Source organism: Rutilus rutilus (assembly GCF_951802725.1).
Source record: "Rutilus rutilus genome assembly, chromosome: 20".
In the NCBI taxonomy this organism is placed as follows: domain Eukaryota; kingdom Metazoa; phylum Chordata; class Actinopteri; order Cypriniformes; family Leuciscidae; genus Rutilus; species Rutilus rutilus.
Genome location: NC_140225.1, coordinates 32,692,643 through 32,720,098, shown reverse-complemented (window position 1 = coordinate 32,720,098; position 27,456 = coordinate 32,692,643). Strand labels below are relative to the sequence as shown.

At 39.9% G+C, this 27,456-nt stretch overlaps 2 protein-coding genes across 2 annotated transcripts in view; both read right to left on the bottom strand.

The window, feature by feature from the left end:
- The window catches only part of LOC311279395 (uncharacterized protein), a 30,888-nt gene extending 24,076 nt beyond the window's left edge, over nucleotides 1–6,812 (bottom strand). The window contains exons 1-6 of the mRNA XM_084390850.1: nucleotides 6,677–6,812; nucleotides 5,994–6,106; nucleotides 5,384–5,507; nucleotides 2,992–3,385; nucleotides 220–297; nucleotides 24–125 (exon numbers count right to left, since the gene is read on the bottom strand). Of these exons, the coding sequence (XP_084246976.1) occupies nucleotides 24–125; nucleotides 220–297; nucleotides 2,992–3,385; nucleotides 5,384–5,507; nucleotides 5,994–6,054 (759 nt within the window). The 5' untranslated portion in view covers nucleotides 6,055–6,106; nucleotides 6,677–6,812. The remainder of the gene's footprint in view (nucleotides 1–23; nucleotides 126–219; nucleotides 298–2,991; nucleotides 3,386–5,383; nucleotides 5,508–5,993; nucleotides 6,107–6,676) is intronic.
- A 3,649-nt stretch (nucleotides 6,813–10,461) lies between these two features.
- dst (dystonin) overlaps nucleotides 10,462–27,456 on the bottom strand; it is a 197,152-nt gene continuing 180,157 nt past the window's right edge. Inside the window, 17 exon segments of the mRNA XM_084391266.1 lie at nucleotides 10,462–11,499; nucleotides 12,547–12,670; nucleotides 14,079–14,189; nucleotides 15,496–15,686; nucleotides 16,919–17,026; nucleotides 17,820–17,937; nucleotides 19,738–19,854; nucleotides 21,497–21,514; nucleotides 22,361–22,435; nucleotides 22,545–22,699; nucleotides 22,773–22,935; nucleotides 23,301–23,464; nucleotides 23,732–23,861; nucleotides 23,962–24,150; nucleotides 24,790–24,933; nucleotides 25,588–25,716; nucleotides 26,412–26,606. Coding sequence (XP_084247392.1) covers nucleotides 11,249–11,499; nucleotides 12,547–12,670; nucleotides 14,079–14,189; nucleotides 15,496–15,686; nucleotides 16,919–17,026; nucleotides 17,820–17,937; nucleotides 19,738–19,854; nucleotides 21,497–21,514; nucleotides 22,361–22,435; nucleotides 22,545–22,699; nucleotides 22,773–22,935; nucleotides 23,301–23,464; nucleotides 23,732–23,861; nucleotides 23,962–24,150; nucleotides 24,790–24,933; nucleotides 25,588–25,716; nucleotides 26,412–26,606 — 2,382 coding nt within the window. The 3' untranslated portion in view covers nucleotides 10,462–11,248.

The following is a 27,456-nucleotide window of genomic DNA, read 5'->3' as shown; positions in this document are numbered from 1 at the left end:
GAGAGAACAAAGGTTTTGGCTACCTTGGGTCCTGGCCGTCCCTGGACACCCGGCTGTCCATGTACACATTTACAGTTTGCTCTTCCTCTTCCTGCAGTTAAACCAATCTCGGCATATCCTCCGCACTGTTGAGGATCAAGCTGATGAGAACAGGCTGACGAACAGCTGAAAGCTCAAGCAGAAGAAGGCAAGATCCCACACACGGGGCAACTGACTCACCACGCCGGAGAGTTCACAGCAGCCTTCAGAGTATGCCTGATCGGCATCACAGGAGACTTGCATCTTTTGCAGATCCACCTGCACAAGAAAGAAATACTTATCAGATATATTATTACATTTATACTTGGTATGCTTGGCTCATAGACCTTATCCTCCAGAGAAACATGCACGCAGTCGTCTCTAGAAAAATGGTGTCTTTGAACTTCAGGTTTTGCAGTAGCTCTGTATATTTCTCTGTTGTAGAGTAATTAGCTGGTGAAGAAGATTTATTTATTGTTAACAGGTTATTATGAGCATTGCAATGTTTAAAGCAGATGTCTTAATACATGTCAGTAGACCGGGAAGATTTTAAAACGAGCGGTTCATTCATAAATACGTAAGATCTCTGTGGAAATACAAACCGGAAGAAAAAAGACAACAAGGTCAGCGCTGAAAAGGGTGTAGACAAAAGGTGGAGAGCAAAAGTCTATACTGACTTGGCCTATACTAGTATACAGCAAAGTCAATGTGTATTTGGCCTATCCTTGTACTTGTTTTTGATCAATGTATTCTTAAGAAAATTATCATTTCAACCCATGCTCATTAGAAATACGTGCCTGTGGAGACATTTCTGCAAAACGATATTACGTTGCTTCTTGCACATTTCGTGATGCTTTCAAAGTGAAATGTCTAGTGAGTGGCTCTAATACTCTGGCAACATTTTATTACATTGGTTGTTGTATAGTACAGTATCACAGCAATACAGAAATGAAATGTCCGGTGAGTGGCACTATGTTAATGCTCAGTGATGTTTGAAAATAACGAAGCACTAAAACCCACCCGATAGTGAGAGACGGGAGATAAAAAACTATCCAGCTTCTACAAGTCTTTGAGCTCTTTTATCGTGACTCGTGTTTCACTGGACTCGTACCGCTGCGCTCCACATCGAGAGTTCAGTGCTGTACCTGGTGAGCTGCCGAGCAAGTTTACAATGTCATAAAAGCCAATCATGGAGCTGGTCATGTGATGTAGACATCAGAATGTATTTGTTTTTAAGTCATGCACTATGGTAAAAGTGTTTTGAGGTCATGCTATAGTATTGTGCAAGGAACGGCACCATAGGCGGAGCATGTGTAAAGTCTAGCCTTCCACTGGCCATGGGTCGAAAATTAACAGTGGCTTTGGCCAACAATGCACCTGCACATTTAAACTAAATCTAGTAATAAAGTGAAAATTAAATGAAAAGTGTCGATTGCGGCATTACATTTAGATCTGCTCATGTTGCATCAAACTTTTTACGCATTTTACAGTTGCGCACTATAACCAATCACACACAACTCTACTGAGTTTATGAATGCAACGGCCAATCAGAGGCGTTAAGATTAGTAATTGCTGAAACGCCAGAGTTTTGTTCAGTGCACGAGCTGAACTCTAGCGAATACTCTCCTAATAATCTGATAAACATAAACAGATTTGGTGATTGTGCTCTTGAAAGTGTTGAAACTAATATAAATAGGTTGTTCTATTTACAGCATATTTTTGCACAAACATATCTGATGATTTCTTGAAAGCAATGGCCAATCAGATGCGTTTAAGTTAGAATCCCCTCACCGCTCAAAACGGCAGAGTTTTTGTCCAGTGCTGAGATCTGCACACTGAAATCATCTTGTTATAATTCAACTTGTAAGAAAAAAGTGTAGAAATTATGTAGGCTATATAAGATATTTATTGTACAGTAAACTTAATCAATTAGCAGAACTTTGTGAGATTGCAGTGAATTAAGATGAGTGACAGCTTAGTCATTAAGGGAGCGCTTTTATGCACGCTTGCTAGGCTTTTTAATCAATTCAGAATTTGAATAAAAAGTATGTATTGCTGCAATAGGCAATAGGCAATATTTATTTATTCGAACTGGCTGCCATGCCAAATCACACATATACTTGCCTGTTCAAATGATAGTGGTTTGTGAACATAACCAATTTAATAACATGAGCGTTTGTGCTGGGATGTGTAGATTGTTGATAGGCAACATATAACATTCTATTTAAATGTGTTTTAAGGAGGAACCCTACCCTTACCCTAGAGTTGGTTCAACCTCCGCCTATGAAAAGCTCAAAAAATAAATCTAAAAACTATTGAATTCACTAGTACACTTGGAACAATAAAGTATACTTGGAAAATATGGAAAAGTTCACTTTAAAAATATAGCCCTTATTTAATTATTTATCTGCAATTTCATTGACATTATTTAGTACACTTGATTTAATTAGGAAGCGTCTATAACGCCAACTCTAAAATTGGGGTTTCTCACGCTCACGTGCAGTCATGGTCCGACGATTATGATATTATTCATCGCAATGTATTGAATCATGATATGTATTTCATTAGGTAGTTACCCATCCCTCACTACTAAACACAGGCAAAGTAACAAAACAACCAAAACCATTGTTGACACAAAAATGTAATTCTGTCATCATTCACTCACACCCGTATGACTTACTTTCATGCTGATTCATGCTTATCTTTTCCATAAAACAAAAGCGAATGAGTGCTCGAGTTTCACAAAATGTGTTATAAAGGTAAAGCAAAATGTAACTCTAAATCTCAATTACTACTCATATTCACATGCGGAATAATGTTCAGCAAACATTCAGTTATAAAAGTTACATTTCAGAAATAAATTTCAAGTTTGTTACTTCTCCTTTTGAGTATACACCATACACAACATGCTGGTGAGTAAATGATGACAGCATTCCTGGTAAATCTATGCTGGAGTCTGTCCCTGGTACTCACCGAGACCGAGCGGTCCCCTACAGCCCTCTTGGCGATGGAGGTAAAGCCTTGCCGGATCACCGGCCGCGGCTCGTCCAGAGGCTCCACGCTGACCTCTTCACAGTCCACCAGGAGCTTCACCTGCTCTCCTTTCACACTCAGTGCCAGCTTGTGCCACTCGCCGTCAAAGAGTTTCTCCACCCTCTGGAAGGTCCGCAGCATCTGTGTGCCTTGTGGGCTGGTGTAGAAGAAGTCCAGGGTTTTGGTGTCGCCCTGAAAACGAAGGCCCACCTGGTCCCGTCCTTCAGGGTCACTGACTTGCCACAGATTCCAGGATGTTTCAGCAGTGTCCTTGGTTACTTTGAAGGTGGAGATGATAGAGTAGTCTGACGGTAGACCTCCTGGGTAGATGTCGCTGGATGGAGGGATGGGTGAGAGCGTATGCACAGTTCACAGGGAAAAGAGAAAGGAAGGAAATTTCAGTGTAGACAAGGCCAAATCAGAATCAACCTGTGCGCATCTCCAAGCAACACACGTACTGGTACTGGTGTTTTGTTCCTGAATGAATCAGTGTTGTTGAAAGAATTGGTTGAGTGAATGATTCAGTAAGTCCCTCATTTAAACTTGCCTACCTGCTGAAACCTGCTGAGAGTCTAAAAACATCCCCAGCACTATTGCGCACTGCGCAGACATGTCAGTATGTCTAGAACGTGCAAACACAGACGAGAGGATTGAAGAAAGTTGGGCTTGTATCAGCACTCTTGGAAAGTTGGAGATTTTCTTATGGGGATTATATGAATATAATCTTACAAGCAGGGCTTGACATTAACACTCACCAACCCACCAAATGTGTGTGTGTTTCAGTAGTGGTGTGTAACGCAGTCACTCCTACTTTCCACTTTGGCGGGTTGAATTTTATATATAATGTATATATTTTTCTATTGTAGTCTTAAAAAGGCATCTCAAATAATAACCTAAGTGCAATGTAGTGTTTTTTGATACGTCGAAACTGAAATATCTGAAACGCTTCCAATCCTCATTTTCCTCAGAATAGACACACGAGACCAGCTGCTCTTTCTCTCTCTCATCTCTCCGACAGCGAGTTACACACAAACCCGCCTCCACTCACTCACTCGTTTCATTTGCTCTGGATTAATATTGTTGGTGTTTCAGGGCTTGAATTTCGGCGTGGGATTGTGCATATTCCGCAAATTTGGGCTCACACCTAAAGTGCGGAACACATGAAGCCGCCTCAGTACTAAACTGAGTTCTTTTTCGCTGCTTATTGCGCTTAAATGATCAAATACACACAAAACAATGTCAAAATGCCAGACTTGGCGAGTATTCACATAAACACAGTCAGTTCTGTTTTAAGTGAATGTAAACAGTGGAGAAAGACAGTGTAACAGTATAATGGATCTGTGCATCAGGTCTGAAAGTGACAGCAGACTTAAATACTTGCTTGCAAATTATGGTATTAATAATAATAATATTAAAAATATCCATATGGCAGTTTTCCCTCATAGTATCGATGTCAGAATTGTGGCCAGTGAAAATGCTGAGTGGCTGGTAACTGTGGAAAACCACAGGCCAAAAAAGTCAATGTCAAGCCCTGATTACAATTATAAATATTATGACAATATTAGTAATATTTCCTGTGGTTTAAGATATGGTTCTGGGTACAGTGGAACCGATACAGTATATTGTGGTACTGAAGGGTTACCATTTCTAAAAACATGCTTATGTTTTTGCTCAACATTGGTCTTTCACAGTGACCTTATACAAAGTTTTGCATTAATCTAAACCAAATGGTCTCCAATGGTTTCCAATTCCTATTTATGCTCCTGTTTGTTTTTTAAGAGAGCCAGTTTGTTGAAATTAGCAGTTAATGTTTCCAAGAACAATGTTCATTTACGCACTGTGTGGTGGCACAGCTCTCGTTTTCTATTTTGATGTTGTTGATCACATTTGGTGGTTGTTTTACAGTCATGTACTTCTCAGGATTCTTTGCTCAAGTAGGGGATGTTAGTGGGAGGTGGTTGTGGACAGCATTGTTGGCCCACACGCACAAAAGGAAAGACCCAGCATATGCCACAACCACAGCTGACACGAACAAACAGCTGCTGATGCTTGAGAAAAACATGAGAATATAATACCAGCATTTCAGCACGATGACTGTGCAGTTTAAGAACCGACAGCTCCGTGTATCTGTGCTATACGTCCCGTTGAGGATTCAACAGAGATAACGTGTAAGCATATATTTGATCAAATCAGAATAACAAAACAGAGTATAGCAGTGGAAGACTCTGAGGAGGAGGAAATGAGAGATATTGTTTGGAGGCGAGCATGATTACACTCAGTGGAAAAGCAGAAAGAGTGGAAAAGTATTATGTCAGAAGGACGATATAAATACCTCGTGCTCTTCTTGAGGTGGAGGGACGGGTTAACGCGGTACGCCACCGCATCGGGTTCAGACCCATTGACCCTTCTCACCCCACTAGACTCGGACAAGCCGAACTCTTCCAACAGGTCATAAGCTAAAGATAAGAGCAAATGGAGCGATCAGAAGGGGGAAAGTCTGAGTAAATGCAAGATTTCTATTTTCAGTGCGCTGACAGAGTTTATGGATTTAAGCTTCAAGATTCAAGTTTCGCAGTATAAATTAAATCTGTCATGTTTTATTCACTAGTAAAGAAAATGAAAGAAAAAAAAAAAAAACCCGAATGGAACCATTTGGATATGGAATCTGGATATTGAATTAAACTGACAGATCAGTTTCCCCAAAAAAAAAAAAAAAAAAAGCCATGACAGAGTTCAATCTTCATCAAGTAACTCTTTGGCACAGATGATGACATACTGGCCAGAAATCACTTAAAGTGGTCCGTGCTTCCCTCTACTGGTCAATAAGAGGAGCAAACGTACGCTTTCATAGCTTTATTGACTTGACTTCACCTGATATTTCATTTACGTTGAAACAATAATCCTCATATGATACTGCATTTTGTGGTCAGTTTGATTCTTACTTAGTAATTCCTGACATCTGACCAGGCCAAAGACAGCCAGGAGGATTGTGAAAAGCAGCATTTTGTTCAAAGCTGGATTTTTGGAAATCAAGACGGTCAGGATTTAAATGTGCCTGCAAACGGGAGAAAGATAAGATGGAACAAACAACTGTGAAAACTTCATAGCATTGACATGTAGACCCTGTATATTTGAACCACAGAAAATTATATAACGTACAATGATGGCCATTGAAACAAAAAAATTCATAATACTAGCAAAATGCTTCTATTAACATAAACAATAGAATAAACAAACATGTTACCTAAGATTTCAAATTACAAATGCATTTGAAATGGGAAGGAGGTCAGTGCTGTAAAACATTCAGTTCACAAACATTTGCAAAAATTGCTTGTACCTAATCACATCACACTTTGTAAGCACTTTTTTAAGGTAAATATTTCAGATTTTTCTATTACTATTTTAGAATACTAGGACAATCAATAATAAAAATAAAGTAAAATAAAATAAAAACAGTAATTGATGCAATAAACAGTACAGTAAATTTGCTATCAACTTTCCAATATAAAGATTTGACCTGCTGAAGAATAATAGTTTAACACAGAGTGTGATCTGCCATCTTCAGGAATTGCAGCTCACATTTTAAATGAAGCAGTTGCTTTTAAATGAGCTATAAAACACATACATTACTTACATATTCCTGTGAAGCGGTTCACTGCAGATTGGTCCTTGGCTGTTCCAGCAGTGATCATAAAGGCAATTTTAAAGAAGCATCTCTGGTCCCAATGTGACTTCAGTCTAAACCTGCTGAGAAGAAAACCTGATCCATGAGCTCCACTCCACCCTCGGGCCCACGAGGCCTTCATCCCTCCAGCACATTATCCTATGCAAACACTGACCTCCACATTCTTCACACAGTCATTCTGCAGTCAGACGTTGCATTTGGGGACGTTTTTGTCCATGCTGGTGCGTTTCTGCACATTTCAGGTGATCATGATGTGTGGCCGCTGCATCACAGAGGCTTCATGCAGTTTGGTACATATTCTATGGCTGCTAGGTTTTTACACAGATTGTTTTCATAACAAGTAGATTATATTCATTTTCTTCCACTTTTGGCAGACCGATAAAATCATTATAAAAAAAATAGCATTTCATCATTAATTTGAACTAACTAGATCTGCTAGCTGAACTTTCAGATAGGATAGACACCAAAAACAAGAAAAGTCAAACTGTATCTCTGTTAAGTTTTCGGTAGACAGTGGATCACTGTCTAGATAGCGCACTAGGAGACAGATGTAGTATGTCGCAGATAGGCACTAGCAGAGCTCTGCAAACATTCTCTAGGCCACAAACTGACCTACTCTCCTAAACGATTAACCAGGCCTCAGTGGAGATATATATGTTTCATAAGAGATATTCTATAAGAACAGCAACAGAAAACACTAACATTAGGGATTGGGTCAAGCCTCTTTACTTCTTTACATTGTAAATCCAGGACAGCTACTGTACACACAGCATTTCTCATAGAATTACTTTCAGTGTTGTTTTGCCTTTTACTTGATGTATTGTTAAATCAAATCTGGCAGGTCACGTTAGTGAAGCTCGCATCAGTGACTCTCAGCTGATCCACGTCTACCTATAAGAATACGACGCCTATCACTGTATACATATATAAGCTCCTTCAGTATCATCAGCAGCTATGGCGTTTCTCAGGAGGAATTACCCTCCTCCCTCCCCAGCTCCTCCTCTCTCAGTCAGGATTTGGCCTTCTGATTCCCCTCTGAATCAGACTAAATTCTCGAATTATGTTGTACATTAAAATCTTGCAATAATGATATCTGCAATACATTCATGTTGGTTCTGTTCTGTCTCTGTCAGGACCACTATCATCAAATACGATTGACAATTAGCATACAGTTTGGATGGCGGTCTGGATCTGCTCTGATTCATGCTAGCCGGCTGCATGGACGCGCAGGGAGTTCTCGCCCATTTATCATATGTCCTGACAGAATGATGACTCTAGTAACTACTGAAGCTTTTGAGGTTTTTGTAAGGTTTTGAATAGTAATTCCTTGTGATGGATTTGGTAACACTTGAGTCATTACTAGTGGGTTACCATGATCTTAACTTTACAAGTAATCATACATTATTCACATTAATGAATTGGGATGCAATCCTTGGGATGACCTAAAATCTCAGCTTTATATTTTTAGTGTACAGTATGTGGTTCCTCCGCCTGAACACTGCCGTCTTTACCTTAATAAAACCATTCAACTTAATTTCCCTAGACATTTTCTCAACTGTTGTCATTTCTAAAATACCGTCTGCCTATTGACAAAGTCGTCCACAAAACTCACACCACTTTTTGTCCTGCTATGCACTTCCATCTGCTTTGGCTTGTCGAGCACATTCTGTCAAGCCACGCCAGTTTTCTCCCAGGGTCCACTTGTGATGGATGTGTCAATTGACAGTCTTTAAAGATTCAACCCTTTTGAATTATCCTATTCAAGCCGCCAGCCACTCTGCTCATGGCAATCGTTGTGGATCCTATCAGTTCATCCCCTAGGACTTGAGTAATCAACATCAGTCATAACCACCGGATGTGGTGAGAACATCTTTACTGTACTTGAGAAACAGCTGTTAATGCTTTCTGGGACATTGGTGACATAATTAGGCCAGCCTGTATTCACGTAATGAATCACCATTTATAGCACTATATCTTCTTTTGAACATGGACTGTTTCAGATGGAACATGGGCCTTGATGCATGTGTTGAGTCATTATGGGCCTCATTATCCTTTTTGGAGGCTTTAGTGGTCCACTGCGAGCCTAAAACAAAGACTACTGCCAGTGAAGCCACCAACTTTGCCAACTTTACCAAATCCAGTGATTCACTCTTCCCTTAAGCACTCATTATATATCAACCCGGTGCCTTTCGCTTCAGCTGTGGGAAATTGCAAAAGAATCCAGAAAATCAGGAACTTTTTTGCACAGCCACTCAAAATAGAATAGATTTCATCCATCTATCACTGGGTGGAAGAACTGATTATTCCAATTCTACTAATTATTGAATCAAAGTTCCGTATTAATTACAAGGTATTGCTACTTACTTATAAAGCCCTAAACGGCTTAGCTCCAATCTATTTAACGGATCTTCTATCGCCCTATAATCCATCGCGCTCTTTAAGATCACTAAATTCAAGGCTTTTGGTCATACCTAGAATATCCAGAACCACCAAAGGAGGGAGAGCATTTTCACATTTAGCTCCAAAACTCTGTAATAGTCTTCCTGATACTGTTCGTTGCTCAGACTCGCTCTCCCAGTTTAAAACTAGATTAAAGTCGCATCTCTTCAGCCAGGCATTCATATAATATTTTTAATCTTACAGTTCAAATTACAATCCGGCCTCTAGTTCATAAATGCCAGAGGAGAACTGGACCCCGACTGAGCCTGGGTTCTCCCAAGGTTTTTTTTTTTCTCCATTGGGTCACCTGATGGGAGTTTTAGGACACCATTAGGTCACTTGATGGAGTTTTTCGGTTCCTTGCCACTGTTGCCTTTGGCTTGCTCAGTTGGGGATATTTTGGGGATATTTAATTTGATTTTATCAATAAATTCCACTAGAAACAAACCTTGTTGTATTATTTTAATTTAATACTGTGAAGCTGCTTTGATACAATCTGTATTGTGAAAAGCGCTGTACAAATATACTTGACTTGACTTGACTTGAATCTCTGTTTTATCATACTGCAGTAGCTGTCGTTTTATGAAAGCTATAAACCACTCAAAACCTTCTCTGACAGTGATTTAACCACAATTAGTCATTTGCCATGGACGACCGTGAGTGGCTAACTACTTTATGAAGTTATTTATGAAATAAACTGTACAAAAAATAAAGTAGATCTGACGGCTTCAAGAAAACAAATGGAGACGCTCTCTGAGCTGTGATAAAAATGGCATTCATGGCGGAAAAAGTTTAGTCTTCACTTTCGTTCCCAAGTTTATGATGCAACACACTGGATCCTTACTTGAGAAGATCCTGTGGAGATAGATGACACATTTCTGAGAGAGTATACATGTTGACAAGAATTAGCCGATCAAACGGCCAGTGATTGGTGCAGAACTAACTTTTTTTCCCTTCCGTCTGGTGTTGTGCAAGGCTAGGTTGTCCGTATCCTATGTTGAGGATTAACACCACAGCAACACTGACCTCACTTTAGCTCATCTGATTACACTGACATACTAACATTAATCCATCCAACATTAAAGGCCATCTGGCATCTACATCTGGTCCTATTCACCGGCACAGGGACTGCCAGAGGCTACAAGGCTGACATGGCATTTTATTCTCATAAAACATTTTTATTTTCTTCTTAAGACTTGTTAATCTCAGGCCCGAGACATTATTTTGTAAATGTTCAGAAGTCAGATAGTTTGGGGCGAATGGAAACAAGCAAGTCTGTGATTGTTGTGTATATTGTTGAGCTTTCTGCAAGCATATTTATTACAAAAAAGTTGAGTAATTTGCATCACTCAGGCAAAAAGAAACCATAGAATACACAGGCATGATTGCACTTAATGAATGTTTTTTTAGTCAGACAGTTGTAGTCACAGTTCGGTGGCACACAATCTGTGATTTGATGAAATGAACAATACAGCGGACGCTACAGACGAGTGTTTATAAGTTTAAAGGCCATGATCAGGATTAGTTGTAGTGTATGATTGCAGTGGTTACAGTTGGAATTATTGTATTGCCCTTTAAATGCATAACAGCAGCTTGTCATTGCACTTTAAATAGATGAATAAATAACTGTGGTGTCCTGGCAGAATACAGGGGCATATTATCACCAACAAGCATGTGCGCTTGAGGAAATGACTGTACATTCAGCTTCTCCCTCGACACGGACATGTGGAAAAGTGTTAGGTAGCCTAACAACATACAGTCTTCTTGTGTTCGCTGATCTTTCCCAGCGATCAAACAAAATATTAATGACGTTCACATAGAGTACAGGACAAATACACAAAGCCATTGCATTCCACACACACATACACACACACACACACACACTCCACATGAACTTCCTTTTTCACGTTCACAACAGAATAATTTACATCTCGCTACGCTTTTTAAAAATGAGAACACTTTGCAGTCTTTAGTGTGAATCTACGTGTGTCCAGTCTGGGTTTCGTGTGCGCTAGCCAGTGCTGTCAGAACGGGGGCTTGTAACGTGACCCCTTCTGTGGACTGGACTCTTGACTATCTCTTGCTGGTCTTGGCCAGTTTGCTAGTAGGGGTGCTCCTCCTCTGGGGAGTTGGGATCTTGGAGGGCTTCCCCCCGTGTTGGCGAGAGGATGAGCGTGGCCGCCCTGAGTCCGTCACGTTCTCCGACACGTCCGAGCAAACTGACTGGATGTCCGAAATATCGAAGTCTGAGGCGTCGCTGCCGCGGCGACTGCTCCCTCGGCTTCCCGCTTTACTGCCGGGCCTGCTGGAGATCTTACTCAACCCTGAGGAGAAAGTTTAAAGCCAGTTACAGATCAGCGCTACGATAGTGACATTAACACAACGGCTCATGACTAAAGATGAGCTTTTAAGATATTGATATTTCTATATGTTGATGAAATGAATAGTTGAATAATTGAACTGACAGATCAAAGGAACTCTACACTAGAGGTCTGTATTCCCGCGGGACCCAATCCAATTTCTTGCAGTGCAGGATTCAATTTCCCAGTGAAAGACGTTAGCGGTAACACCTCGTAAACGCCTCTGATTGGCCACTGTGTTCACGCGCTCATCAGATATGTCTGTGATTGGCTACAATGATCAGCACTTCAAAAACATGATACACTAGCAGGACCGGTCCGCTGATAGACTCCTGCTTGTGCTTTCAAACACTCACGCTTCTGTTTTTTTTTTTGTTTTAAACACTCACAAACGCTCCCATTCATTGTAGCCAATCACAGTCATATCCGATGAGCGTGTAAATGCAATGGCCAATCAGAGGTGTTTACAATTCCGCTCAATTTCAGTACCGACTTGGTACCGAAGTTGGTACTTTTGACCATTTGACATCCAGCCTTTGTGCTCGGATTCTGAAGGAGAGATGTAGTCTACTGAAACCGTCATCAGTCAGCGACATTCTGTTCTCGCATGGATGTTTTTTAAAAAAGATTTCATTTAGCAGTATAGCTAGTAAGACAACAGTTTTCATTTATTCATATTTTTGTCTTAGAATTTTGAGTGACATATGTATTTAATTTAGCCTATTGTTCATATACTGTGTTGACAGCATCACAATAAGACAAAAATAACAATAAAATTCTTGTATAGCCAACATTTATATTTGTTATCTCGTTTTCTTTAAATGTGAGATTAGTAGGATTTAGCGGTACCGGTCGGGTCGGGAAGAAAATCATTTTAAGCAGATAGTGTGTGAACCGTGCAAAAAACAGTCTGCGTTAACCTATCCTCTACACGCTCACAATAACATGACAAGGAAGTACAGTAAAACCAATATCAACTTTTCTGCAGAGCAAAAGGTTTGTCCGCCTCACCCATGGCTTGACCTCTGGCCTTCATGACTGCAGCATTAATCAGGGTTCCATCCTCTCCCGACTGAAAGCCTTTTCCCGACAAATATCCTGGAAGACGAAGCTTGCTGCCCTGAATGGGGGTGTTCTGAAAGATGTCATGATTTAGAAACAAATGGGCCATTTAGAACAGGACAATGAGGATGCAGTTGGTAACTGACTGTTCGTTGACAGACAGAAGAGGTGTCTAAGGCGTCTATACCTAACATGCTGGCAATAAGGACTTTTGCACCAGAGGAACGGTTTCATAGTTCCTATAATTATTGCCGCAGGGACTGGGAATGATTTTAGACTAAATTAGCTCCTAGAGTTAGCATCCTAACTATAAAGTACTATATTAGCATCCACACCAACGCATGATATCATTCTGTTTATTCTAAGCGTGCTGCGGTTTTGTTGTCTGTCACTTTACGTGCTCAAACTCTTTAGAGCAGAATTGATTCTGATTGGCTGTCAAGGTTTTTATCATCCATCAGCTGGAAAAAAAAATCTGAAAGTGATTCAAACGATATTGTCCCTCCGTTCCGTTATCATGAACTGCTATTCTTTTATATTTAGAATGATTTCTTTATGGTTATAGTCATCGTCCTTGGTGTGAAAGGGCCTTTATTCTGCAATATTGCATGTTGTTCTTTCTCCTGTTCATAGTAATTTAAGTAACAAACACAGATGTGATCACTGCATCCTCCAGTTGTTTAAATGTCAGTCAGCTTATATCACTTCAGAGTCACTACTGGCGGTGCGAATGCAACCAGGAAAATGTCCCTAGGGGAAATGCAGTTCTCCTGGAACCGTCCTGGTGGCAAGTTCCTATAACTGAGTTCCTAGATCTACCTGGTGCAAAAGTCCCTAATAAAACTGCACTGAAAAACACAAAATCTACATTTGACATAACAGAAATCCTGACTGAAACACTGAACTGGACAGACGGTTTTAGGAGTGATTCCCGTATTACACAAACACACATACATCACAATCATTAAGGGAATCACTTCTGAATTTGTTAATTCCAAAACTTTGCAGTGTGAACATTACATGGCCAGAATGATGGAATTAATGCATGAAAGACAAACAAAATGACAGTTTACTGCTTACACTGAATCAAATTCAGCCATACACACCAGGAGAAAGAGAGGAAACAGTTGAGAGCGAGTTCTGGATGTAGAAAAGATCTCACAAGCATCAAGTTTTAGTGGCAACAGTTAGAGAAGAAAGTTGTCTTTGTAGATCAAGCTGATTTAATTTAAGACAATCACACCATCCTCTTTGCAACAGATTTAAAGATCAGAATTAAAGGACTTAAGCAAAAACATCCGCCTTAGTAGCGGACCAGCAGAGTCCCGTCCATGCATCATCGCAAAGCCAGAGATAGAGACTGAACTCAATTACAAATCCACACAGGAAGTGATTAGATCAGTAACAGGGCAGAAACAGAGGTCAGGAGCAGGAGACGGAGGTTAGATGGGGGTTTGCCACTCATTTCTTTAGCACTATACCTCATTGGATGACCCTTGGCTGTCAAAGGAGTCAGATGATTTAAGAGGAGTAGCTGATTTGCTGTTTGTCAGCCAGGGTTTATCATAATTTCGGGTTAAATGTTGGGGAGTCTGTGAGAAACAATCGTGGATAAACCACATACAAAGGGTAGCAATAGAAAAAAAGAAAAGAAAGACAATACAGGAAACAATTATATTTCAACAAATGATGATGGGATAGTCAATGGCTCTGTTCCAAATCCTAGTGAGCTCCCTTTGTAGGCAGCACTTTATGATGTCATAGATACAGATGTTTATGCTGCCTTTCCAAAATAGTGTCTTTCGGCCAAATTCTATATTCGATATCAACAATGAAGTGAGACAAATATCGATTATAAACATAATTCATCCACTTCTGAAAAAAAAAAAAAAAGGATACAAATAGTCTAAACTGACTTTTTTTTTTTTACAACATTTGTGTGTGTGCTATGTATTTTATCTTAAAGGCTTAGCAAAATACTAACACCAAACCAAAGGGCCTTTCAAGGAAAGTCAGTTCACTCGACAGAAGACCAAATGAAGAACGTTTATATGTCAACCAGCATATGCGATGGCTTATGCTCATCTTTGGCAGCTTCTTTGTAGGTGTCTTGGGTAAAACAACTCCATACTTAACATAGCGTGTACAAATGACTGGAACCGGAAGCAATTTTACAGAATAGAAGAGTGTGATGTGCATAACCTGCATTTCAGCCATGCAAGACCTCTTATTTACTCCAGTAGGGAAATACCAAAATCTCAAAGACTTTAGCCATTGGCGATCGGCTTGTTTATTAGAAGACAGGACTTGAGGCCCGCTCACACCAAGAATGGGAACTATAAAGATAACTATATTAGCGTCCACACCAACACATGATATCATTCTGCTTATTCTAAGCGTGCTGCAGTTTTGTCGTCTGCCGCTTTAAATGCTTGAGCTCATTAAAGCAGAATGGATTCTGATTGGCTGTCAATGTTTTTATCGTTTATCAGCTAGAAAAAAATATTCTGAAAGTGATTCCAACGATATGGTTCCTCTGTGTCGTTATCATGGACTCTGCTATTCTTTTATGTTAAGAATGTCCATGGTGTGAACGGGCCTTTATTCTGCAATATTGCATGTTGTGCTTTCTCCTGTTCATAGTAATTTGAGTTAATCATCTTAAAACTCACTTGAAATCAACTGTGACTTTGATCAGTGTGTTATATATGTATTATTATGAGTTTTTTGGGGTTTTTTTTTAATCATTGTAGAGCGTTCCAAACCAATCACTAAGATTTGACAGCAAGGCAGCTCACTAGGTTTCGGAACCAAGCTTAATGATTGGCGACAGGAAAATGTGACAAAAACATGGAGCAGTTCCGGATTTCTCTGCAACCCTATCAACGATAAGCATACCTTGGGGGTGTTGGCGCCGGATGGGTTGGGTTGTGCGGGGCAGCTGTGGCTTGAGTTGGATCTGTTAGGGGAGGGGCCTCTTGAGGAAGGCCGTGACCTTCGACCTCTGTAGCGGAAACTGGCCATCACCTGGGTGGTGCCTTCTGGGAGAATAAACTTCTCGCGCAGCTCCACGTTGGTTCTGCCCTTTGCTGGAGGAAGAACACACAGTGTTAGTGAGCAGAGAGGCATGACCACACCAAAACCTTCAGCGGGAGTTTAAAGAAACAAGCTCTTAACTTGAAATGAACTGAACATTTGGGGTTCAGTCCAACTTAAGGTCTATGTACAACATATGTGGTACACTCTTAAAAATGAAAGGTTCCAAAAGGATGTTTTGGCATTGATGCTATAGAAGAGCTTTGTTGGTTCCCCAAATAACCTTTTCCTTAAAAGAACAATTTTTTTCTTAGTGTGAAGAACATTTAAAAAATCTGAAGAACCTTTTCCACTATAAAGAACCTTTTGTGCAATGGAAAGATTCCACTGATGTTGAAGGTTCCTCATAGAACCGTAGATGCCAATAAAGAACCTTCATTTTTAAGAGTGTATCGTCGATTACATTTGGTCGTATTGTCAATTTAGTAAAAAAAATATATAATTTGATCTGTAAAATTATCTATATCAATTTGATCACCCTACCGTAATTACTGTGAACAAATTTTGCACAAATAAGTCAAAATTATTATTATTATTTGTAATCAACAATCAGAGAGCCATATATGTTGTTCATAGAGCTCTAAATCAACTTTAGTTTCAAGTTTCAGGAACTTATTTCTGAAAGGTTCTGATCTTAGTTGAAGGTCTTATGAAGGAATCATTGACCGGGTTGGGGATTGATGAGCACTCACTCAAATGAGCAAAACACACTTCAGAGTTTTGCTCTTTGGTTTGATGTAGGGAATGACTTGCATGCATTTCACATCACTGGCAAAATAATAATAATAATAATAATGATAAAAAGATGATGAAAAACATTGATGCTGCATATAAATATATTATTGTATAGTAGAACAGGATTAAGCAGTAGACAATGCTTTTTAGAAAAACTTTAAGTTTCAAGTTTATCGTGTATTTTTTCACTTCAGTGTGATGAGTTTTTCATATCTTGCATAGATGAGATTGTCAAGGCACTGAAACAGAGCTACAGGAAACGCATGCAGAGAAAGCGAGAGAGGACACATGACGCAAGACAAAACCTCATGCTAAACAGTCCCAGGCAGCACAATGGAAAGGGCAGCGTGAGATTAATGTTAATGAGAATTCCATTCAAGGATCACTGCAGCACACACACACACACACACACACACACACACACACACACACACACACACACACACACACACACACACACACACACACACACACAGGGATGCACACATACCACTGGGATTGAGCAAGGAGAGAAAGTGTGAGAGTTGCCAACCTATAGGAGACTGAGTAATTGAAGAATTTGATTCCGAGCGCAACATTTTACTCCCGTGGTGGTGAACTAGAAGAAACGATAATAGGGTTCACTAACAAAGCAGCAGGAAAAGGGAAATTCTGAAAGAAAAGCTTCATGGGAAGAAACCGGCAAGCTTTAAGAATCTCAGAAACAGCCAATCAGAGTGCAGGAAGAAAAGATTCAGCCACAACAAATTATTACAGAATGTCCATCAGCATGTTCTCTTTGTAAACATTAAAATTCTTTAATTATTGGACACTGAACTCTGGATTTACTATGCATATCCAGACAGCAACATAGTGTCGGCCCAGATCCGGCCCACATCTGGTACGCGTTGACTCCACATGTGGCCAGGATCTGGGCCGACACTATGTTGCTGTCTGTAGGTTCTGTTCCAAAACCCAGTGAGCTGCTGAAATGCTTTCTACTGTCTACATTAGCAGGTGTCTTGACTGAAATAAACCTCACAAGTGACCCAATAGTCCATTTATGAATAAGACTGAACTATTTTTATCTTTTATACTTTTCTGTAGCTTGTCGCAATGCTATATTGGATTGCCTTTTCCATGAAGGACATGCGATTCTGCTTTTGAATTTGGTTAAGACAAGGTATCTTGGCAGTAACGATAATGAAACTGCCTTCACATTGGGAATGCGGCTATGATGTGTTAAAATGCTGCATAAACACATAGGAAACTCAACTAGGTTTTGGAACAGAACTGTTGAAGCAAAACACTTTACAAATAAATGTAGTTATTGATGATGTCAATGCATTTAAATCACCCGCCTGAACACCATGGGCTAAAGTTGAGCACAACATAAACTGGGTGGACGTTACCTCTGCACGGGTCATTTTTCACCAGGAACTCATCCAGGGCCATCCAACCCCCACCGACCCGCACCATCACCGTACTGCGCAGGATCCGCACCAGCCGGAGCTGCTGGGAATCTCCAAACTGGACACGGACAGAGAGCACAGTCATTCCTCCGTGATACGGTCATGTTTATCAGTGACACACACACAGCAGAGCAACATCAGAAACCTCAGCACTGTAACGCCGCTTTCAAAGTAGCAAAAGATAGCCATCTAATGTGTGGTGGAAGTAGCGAGTCAAATCTCAACATTGTCAGAGTCCAGTTAGACTATACTTCTGTTCTGTTTATCGCCTAGTTTCCTTTGTTGCCCTGCTGAGCCATTTGATTTAGACAACAATTTTTGATTGAGACACAACATTGGTTTCATTCCAGAAGATGTGAAATGAATGGTCAATCCAACTGGTTTCATTTGTGGCTTTGTGCTAATTTAAAAAGAATATTGAGTGTGGTGGTGCGGTTCACTGTACGTCATTAAAGGTGCACAAAGTCAGTTTTACTTTGTTTTGCTGGCTGATACTACGGTAGTTCTAGACCATATACTGCCACCTGCGGGCGTGGAGGAAGCATGATGCAAAAGTCATAATATTATATTGTTTATTTTAAAATGACTGATATTATACTGAGTCTTCATCTCACATGAGCAATGTTGGGTAAGTTACTCTAAAAAGGTAATTCATTACTAGCTACTAATTACATCTTCAACAGTGTAATTAGATTGCTGTACTAATTACTCTCTCCAGAAAGTACTGCATTACAACACTAATTACTGTCCCATATCAACCTCGACCAGTTAAACAATACAAGGATAGACATGAAACTGCTCTTTTAATTCTTTCAGATAAATAATCTAAAATTACATAAATGATTCTTGAACTGAACAAAGTATTTAAAGGGAGAAGTTTACATTAAAAACATAAATGTTTACATTAGACGTTAAAGTTTGATGTTAAATCCACTATTGTTTTATATTTTATTTGTCCCATAGTCTAAACAGTATTTAATTAAATTACATCAGAAGTAACTGTATTTAAATTACAGAAAATTAAGAGTAATCCCTTACTTTACATTTTCAAGAGAAAAGTAATTAAATTACAGTAGTTAATTACTTAATAACGAGTTGCAACCAACACTGCATGCGAGTGAAGATCATGTTAAACGTTTGTCAGACATATCGTCCATTTCTTTCTGTCTGAAACTTTACTACGATATAAAAAGTTACTTGGTGCACATTTAAGACAAGGTGGACAGTACAGTGATCAGTGTGTCCACTAGGGTGTGCTACAAGTGCACTCTACACCTCTGTTTTCAGACAAATAAGGGCACTGGAGCGTAGGGAACACTAAGGTGCAACTCTACTGAATCCTACATGCCAGAGATAGGAGCTAAAGAAAACATCAAGCCAAATCATTTGATTGCAAATGATCGTTGCCAGTTGGATTTGGCCAAGGCATACAGATTTCACAGCACAGAAAATTATGGCCTCATGCTTTCTGTTGAAGAAAAAAAAAGAAGAAAGAAACCATACCATATGAGAACTTTTTTCACAAACCAACAATACATACAGAAGTTGCACTTGTCTAGAACTACAAACTAACATTCTCATAGAGGATGCGTGTTTACACTGATGCTCGACTCCAACGACACACAATATGGAGTAATGGCTGAAATCGACTCTCTGAGACTCGACATGACCAACACATGATGGCGACCAGCTGAGCATCTCTCTGGCCTCAAAGCCCGCGATTCTTTAAGTGATACCCAGAATGAATCGATACCATTGGTGAATTTGGTGATTGGGGAGGAGAAGATGAATTTTGAAGCATGATCAAGAGAAATAATCAAGAGAATCACAACAAACGGCTTTAAGAATGACCATTTACCAGGATACAGCTTTCCAAAACCGCAACGTGTAGATGGGGGGTTAGATTTTGATTGTCCCTGTTTGTTATAGTCTCGTCGGCGATTAAGGGATCATGTAAGCAGTGAACGAGACCAAACTGTCAAAAGAATGGTTTCAGTTGATGTGATATAAAGTTCTCAATACAAAGGAAGAAAAACATGAGGGTTTGCATGGCCTGCCCGATAAAGCCCTTCACCAGCTAAGAGTCACGTATCTTCCCAAAACACCGCCCTGAGAAAGCATGTAGCTCATGATTTTATGTGATTTATGTAGGGAAAACCATGCATCTTTCAGCTCAACATTTTTCCTGAAGCTTTGGCTTGTTTGAACATCAGCCACAAAATGTGGTTAAAAGAAAAAGAGCAAGTTCACTGGCGTTGAGTGAAGCTCCTGTAAAGCAGAACTAAAATAAGGGAATTTGGCAGGTAGCAGAAGGCAAGCAAACTGTGTTGTGTTGCGAAGCTCTTGCAAATAATAATAAAAAGCAGAATGCAGCGCTGCGGGGAGAAATGCATTTCAACTCAAAAGCAGATAGGTGATAGTTGACTATAAACTGTCTGGGGTGTTTGTAGAACAGTCAACATGAAACAACATAAGCAACCATTTCCTACTGGCAAGATTTTAAAACGACTGCAGTAACCTAAACAATAAGGCCTGAATATGCTAATAAACGCACACCTTTCAATGTTTCTACAGCATGTTGACTGTAAACTATAAACAGCTGCAATTATTAATTGAATTGATCATACTGTTATTTGTCTTATCCACGCAATGCAAAAATCACTGTTATCGAAGGACCTCTAATTTGCTTTGAAAAAGGTTTGGTTATACGTTTTAATTTTAAAGGGGTTGTTCACCCAAAAATGAAAATTCTTTCATCAATTACTCTCCCTCATGTCGTTCCAAAGCCGTAAGACTTCCGTTCATCTTCGAAACACAAATGAAGATATTTGAATGAAATCTGAGAGATTTCTGTCCCTCCATTGGCAGTCTATGCAACTACCACATTGATGCTTCATTAAAATATCTTCATTTGAGTTCCAAAGATAAACTAAAGTCTTACGGGTTTGGAACGACATGAGGGTGAGTAATTGATGACAATTTTTTTCCGTTTTTGGGTGAACTATAAGGTGTTTACTTGTACCCTTTAAGGTGTTACTGTTATAATACATTTAATCACTGAGATATATCAATTAACTACATGTACTTACTACATGGTTAGGGTTTGTTTTTAAGGGTTAGTTGCTTGCAGTTATGCATAATCTACTATTACTACGGTACTGTAAGTACATGCAAGATGTATAACGGGGACATTGTGTTTTTTGAATTACACTCAAATTACACTTGAAACTATTCCCAAACATTTCTGCTTGCTTAAATGAATCTGTCTAACAATTGCTCAATGCACTATTTCACAACACAAAGGACATTAAGGACATTTCTGAACTGGACACCATTTTTGGTGTCATTTATTATCAGGGAAGTAGATGTTTTCACACTGTATTTATAGCTTAACTTGCACTGGTTACTTGAATCCCAGTGGGGATTTGCACACAGCCACGTCTCAAACTATATGGCTGGCTTTGGGAAGAGGGTTGAAAACTAGCTTAAATACGCTTATCCGCTTGTGAGTTTAGGACAGCCTTAAATATTAGGGATTCAAAGACACACTGACAGTGAATCAGATAAAACAAAAAGGGCAGCACAGCAAATCTTTAAAAAGCTCTATGCATGTATACCTGGTTTCCAAGGTAGAACTGATGTGGAGAAAAAACAATGAAAAGACAAACATTAGTAAATATCAGTTCACTCAACAATGAATTCTTTTGAAATCAAAAATCCCAAAAAGGTTCTATCCAGCTTGTCCCCAGAGTGGCACAGTTACAGGCTTCTAGCCAGTCAGAAGAACTACGTTTTTATGAACACCTTTATTATTCCCTCAGATTATGGGCAGTGATAGAACGGCTGACCGTGACCAAACGGTATGGGATCTGTTTATTAGGAGTGTCGGAGAGAAGTGGACCGGGGGAAAACCCTCACACTTGAGACACTGAGAAATGCAATGGCACGTAAAAATGTCATGAAGTCATTCTCTTTGGCATCAACAGCGTCGGGGCAAAGTGGTTTGTCTTGGGGACTAGTTTAACGTGGGCCTGAGGAACACTGCCAACTTTCCAGACTTCATCTTTCCATCCTGTCCTCAAAACATTCCTAATATCGGCTCTCATACAAGGAATAGGCCTTTTCATTTGGATACAGCCAACGTACGACTGAGCTTTACTATATTGTTTACATCCAATTATGTATTTACTACCAGATCAACAACATATTTTCTAATAAAAGCAGGATTTCTTTCTAGCACTGAGGTGTCACTTTGTTGTAAAATGATAGTTAAGTTAATTATTAATTAACTTATTTTCACAACCATAGTCCAGTGATGGTTTTGGGGGTCTTGTGAATTTTATTTTGAAAATCTAACTTGACTGACACAATGAACAGGTTTCTACATTTGTATTGGCCTAGGGTTCCATACTGAATCGAGTTTCATAAATATAAAGCTATTTCTTGACTCATCTCCAAAGCATGAAAAACCTGTCACTTACCCGATATTTGTTGGCGCCAATCTGCTCTACTTGGAACCGTTTAGGACATTTGCACTTTGCAACTTGGCGAGTCACCTAAACACATGAAGTCATAAATCAGAGTGAAAACGACTTCATGAAAGGTCGTCTGTAACACTTCCAGTTACTAGGTGGAGTTTCCAGAAAGTAAGCTGGTAATGTTTACCTCATCTTCAATTTTGTCAGCATCGGTTAAGGGTTTGTAAGCGTCTTTGTTGGGATGTAATGCAGCCACAAACTCATAGTAGTCGATGTAACCATCGCCGTCCCGATCGAAGATGTCAGCCACGGCGCTCATCTCCAGACGACTGGTGGGAAACTCTACAGGACCAGAGAAGATTGAGAGTATAGCCTAAAAGACTTGAGGAAGACACTGTTTGAAGTCTTTCCTTACTTGAGGACAGGATGCCATCGATGAATTCCTGCCTTGTGACTTTGCCATCCTGGTCTTTATCAATACGACGGAAGAAATCCATGACGCGTGATTTCTTGTGGTTCATCCAGCGCATGTAGCGTTTCCTCCATACGTCGAAGTCAAAGTTGGCAAACTCTTTCAGCTTAGAGCAGAAGATTGACACATAACTGTTACTCAGGGAATCTGCAGGGTTTTTAAATGCAAATTGTTTGGATTTTTACAATTGCACATTAGTTTCTTTTTAATCCACTTATAGAACAGCAGAAATACAGCAGTTACCCTGGTAAACCCTGTACACAAAGCAGCTGTGCTGAAATGTGACGAGTTTGCAGACATGATAAAGACACCTTAATGTAAACACTGTCATAATTCATCAAGGCATCACCATTCCTGTTTTCTGTCCACAAATTTAAGTCAGATTTAAGAGTTTTTAAGGACCTGCAGGGACCCTGATGACTACATTTAACATGGCACAGATCTGAGGTCAGGTGTGCATGTACGACTGACCTCCTCTAGTCTGTCCAGAGCATCGTTGAGCTTCCTTCTCCTGTCCAGAGCCAGAAGCCACACCTGCTGCCACTTACTAACCAGCAGGTTCACTCTGGGGTTCTTCGTCTCGATTTGTGCCTGCGATGCTGCGGCGTACATGGTTTGTGTAGGAGATCTCTTTCCTGATGACCAAAAACAAAGGACTTCAACAAACAATCCTGAGAGAGTATGTGATTTTGACACCCTATCCCCAAAGTCTTAACACAACAGCCCAACGCTGACCCCTCAAACCTAAAGATCAAACCCTGCTCAAATCATGCTAAAACAATACTATTGTTCAGGGAAGGCCAGCTAAGCTGCATGTACACTCATAGTAATGAGTATTGAGAAGACCATGTGATGCCAAATTGAATTGAAACACTGGACTCAGCTTTGCTGCTGGTACTCACTGACTGTTCGTCCTTTGTGTAGAACTGGGATTTGAGACTGAACCGGAGGGTCTGCTGTGGCTTTTCTCTTATGAGTTTTGGTGATTTTGTCCACATCCGGCTGTTTTCTGGTCATCTCTTCCATGAATGTCTTGTACACAGCAAAGACACAAACAGTTTGTTTCTACAATTCACACTAATAATCCGTTGACTTTTTATGTAATGACGTTATACTGAGCTCTGGATGGTACCTGGTGCTCAGCAATGAGTGACTTGACTTGCTCTAACTCCTGAGGAAGAGGTTCCTTGTCTTTCTCTCCGAGTGTGGTCTCGGCCCATTGGAGCCAGTTCAGGAGGTTCTCCAGCAGTTCTTGAGTGGCCAGCAGGTCGGCCAGAGCGCTGGAGAGTCTCTGCTGGTGCTGTCGAGCCCAGGCTGTCACCTGACATGGACACGGAGATCTGATAAGCTTACGCACACTTTTTTTTAATTGCACATTTCTTTTAGAAATTGATAAATTGATATACTTGGAACTCATATTGCTGTATTCAATTTCTGAAATATAGAAAAATATCTAATTTACTTATCACAGATGCTGCAAAAAAAAAAAAAAAACCTTGAGAAGAGATGTTTAGAAATGAGGTTAATAGAGCAATTTCTGGAGCACTTCAACAGGTGTCTTCGTGTGAGGGTGACAGTGGGAAAGATAGTTTTGGAGGGACATTCAAATGTCATGTGACTTAAAAACATTTACGTTGAAAACGTTGGCTACCTTAAGGCCTGCCCTTTTAATTCCCATAAAGCAATATATTAAAGGAAATTAGTAGAAATGAATTGTTGCCATATGGCAACGCCATACCATAAAGGGGTAAGATGCGCTTTGGTCGTCCGGATCACAAGTGGACGACAGGTGTAAATACAGGTGTGAACAGGGTCTAAAACGTTTTGAGCTTATCCACTTTCAACCACTTCCAGAGGTAGTGGAAAACGCTTTCGACCGGATTGCTTTCATAGTGTAAACGCTCATGTGGACGAATGTGTTCTCATGAGATGTATCTGAAACTAGAAGAAATAGACCAACCTCCTCAAACCGCGCTTTAATGATGGTGTTCCAGTGTTTGATGGTGGTGATGGAGTCTGGGTGGCAGATGGACAGGATTGCCTCTCCCATGCTAGTGGCTTTATTCAGGCCCAGTCTCTTCTCCTCCAGATTCTTCATAAAGTCCTGCATGTATCAAAAGTTATTCCATTAGTAAGTGGTCATGGTTACACAAAGAGAAACCCTTCACCACCACTATTGCTTCACAATCTGAGGACATGAATAATTCCTCAGGACGAATGTTGGGCGTAGTTCTCAGTTCAACCATCAAGCACTGTTCGTTGGTAACTGATGTTTTTAAACCCCATCACCCCCCAGGATGTTTGCTTCCTCGAACTGTGGACGTGAATAATGTCTCGGGGAACTATTTTCGATTGTGAATATGAGATCACGCTACGAGGAAATAGGGGTTGAACTCTTTCCTGGCAAGCAGAAGTTAATAAAGATTTGAAGCCATGTATGGCTTTTGTTACTCAGTTGGACATGGAGAGAGACTGTCGAAATGAACCTGGCTTCACATTATTAGAGCTAATAAAATAAGAATGTCAAAGTTGTGGAAAACACGGACACGCGTTCTGTCTTGGAAAGATTCTGATCCCTCTGGCAAACGCTTGCATTGAAACTCAATGCTGTAATGCAGAACAGATAAAAGTGCATTTTTTGTGTATACTGTTGCCAGCAAATGCTGATATCCTACTGTCATTGAGGTTCTTGAAAGGTAAACATTACCCTGATTAAATTGGCTCACGTGAATTGTTTGTCCGGTTGTGGGAAACTTGCCTTGTGCTGTTCGATGAGCGCGCGGAGGGCTTCTTCATCGTCAGGCAGCGCACCGTGAAACCGAAGACTCTGCTCCGCTTCTGCGAGCCACTCCAGTAAAATATGAACGGTGGAGTGAAACTCCTCAGCCTGAGGAACACAGTGTGCATTCATAAAGAACAGATTCTAGGTGCCAATAGTTATTGTTTAAAAATCATTTATTACTTTGAATTTTTTGGTAACTTCAGTTTAGGGTCCAATTCTCACTATTGACTAGTTGTAGCATGCATATTACTAGTATTTTGGGTATTTATTAGTACTTATAAAGCACATATTAATGCCTTATTCTGCATGATCATATACTACATCCCTTAATCCACCCAATACCTAAACTTAACAACTACCTTATTAACTATTGATAAGCAGTCATTAGGAGTTTGAGGTAAAAGTCGTAGTTAATAGTGAGATTTGGACCCTAATCTAATCTAAAGTGTGACCGATTGTTTTCCCATGCCTGGTAATCAGCATTTAAAATTCCCTGATATCAGTTTTCTTTTTAAAGGAACAGTATGTCTTTGGTTCACTGCAGTTTTAAGGAGAAAACACTCAGCAATGGTGTCGACTTATGAATTTACACATGGTTTGTCTTAAAGCATATTAAAAACACCACATAGACACATAAACAACATTAAAAGCTTGAGTTTCACCACAGGGGGACTTTAATGGAAAGACGTTTACAGACAATTTACATAGAAGGTCGAGTAGCTCGTTTAAATCTAAGGGTCAGAAAGACTAAATGATGTTTTGAGGACATGACCGTGCTTCAGTGTGAGATGTGGTCGTACCTGACTCAGTGCCTGCTCAAGCCGAGTCTGTTTGGACACAGAGAGACTGCACACAGTCTCCCAGCGAGTGCTCAACTCTTGCATCTGAACTTTGACCCAGGAAGAGTCATCGTGGGTGTTCTCAATAAGCTCTCGGGCCGAACGCTTCAAAGCCTGCACGCTGCCGGTCCTCTTGCCCAACTCTTTCTGGAACACCTGTAGATCACATGAACACACACGTTTGATCAAATCAGCCCACAGGAACGGTGCCAATGTCAACCTGTATAAGTGTTACCTACATGGGTACACACAATACGGTTATTTTCAGGACTGACAACCGCATTCTCGGAAAAACGTGTGTATACTGTGTGTTGCGTGTTTTTTATATATGGTTTCGGTATTTTACAGACATGGAGATATGAGCTGTGTGTCGTCTGAAGGTTTTAGATCCAGTCACGTGACTCAAACGCTCTTCACCCAGGGATAAAGGCTGCTGTCGGTTCATGAGGATTTGACGGATTGGACTCTTGTAGTGTGAAAAGTGATGAGATTTTATAGTTTTATGGACGTCGCCATCTTTGATATTACTTTGACGAATACGGGCTTGACTCCCGTTGCATGTTCTTACAGACAGTATTTGAGACGCTACTGTACGCCCTCATACCTGTAAGTAAATGCGGTTGTCAATCCCAAAAACTGACAGAGTGAACATAGCCAAATATTATTAAAATGTTTATATAAAAACTGCAATTTAAATGTTTCTATACACCTTAGTGTTTATTTCAGTGTTGATTATGAAAGAAATCTGATTAATTAATTATAAAAACTTCATTTTCAGCTTTGCTGTTCGGCTAAATGAAAACTTTTAATTTCTGTTTTGGTGTTTCAGTAAAAAATGCATTTTTATTCAACATATTCATCAGACAAATAACACTCCTCATGCAAATATGAAACTCTACTGAGTGTAAAACGTAATTAGATTTAAATAAAACTGCTTATTTTATATAAGAACTACAGTACCAGTCAAAAGTTTGGAAACATTACTATTTTTAATGTTTTTGAAAGA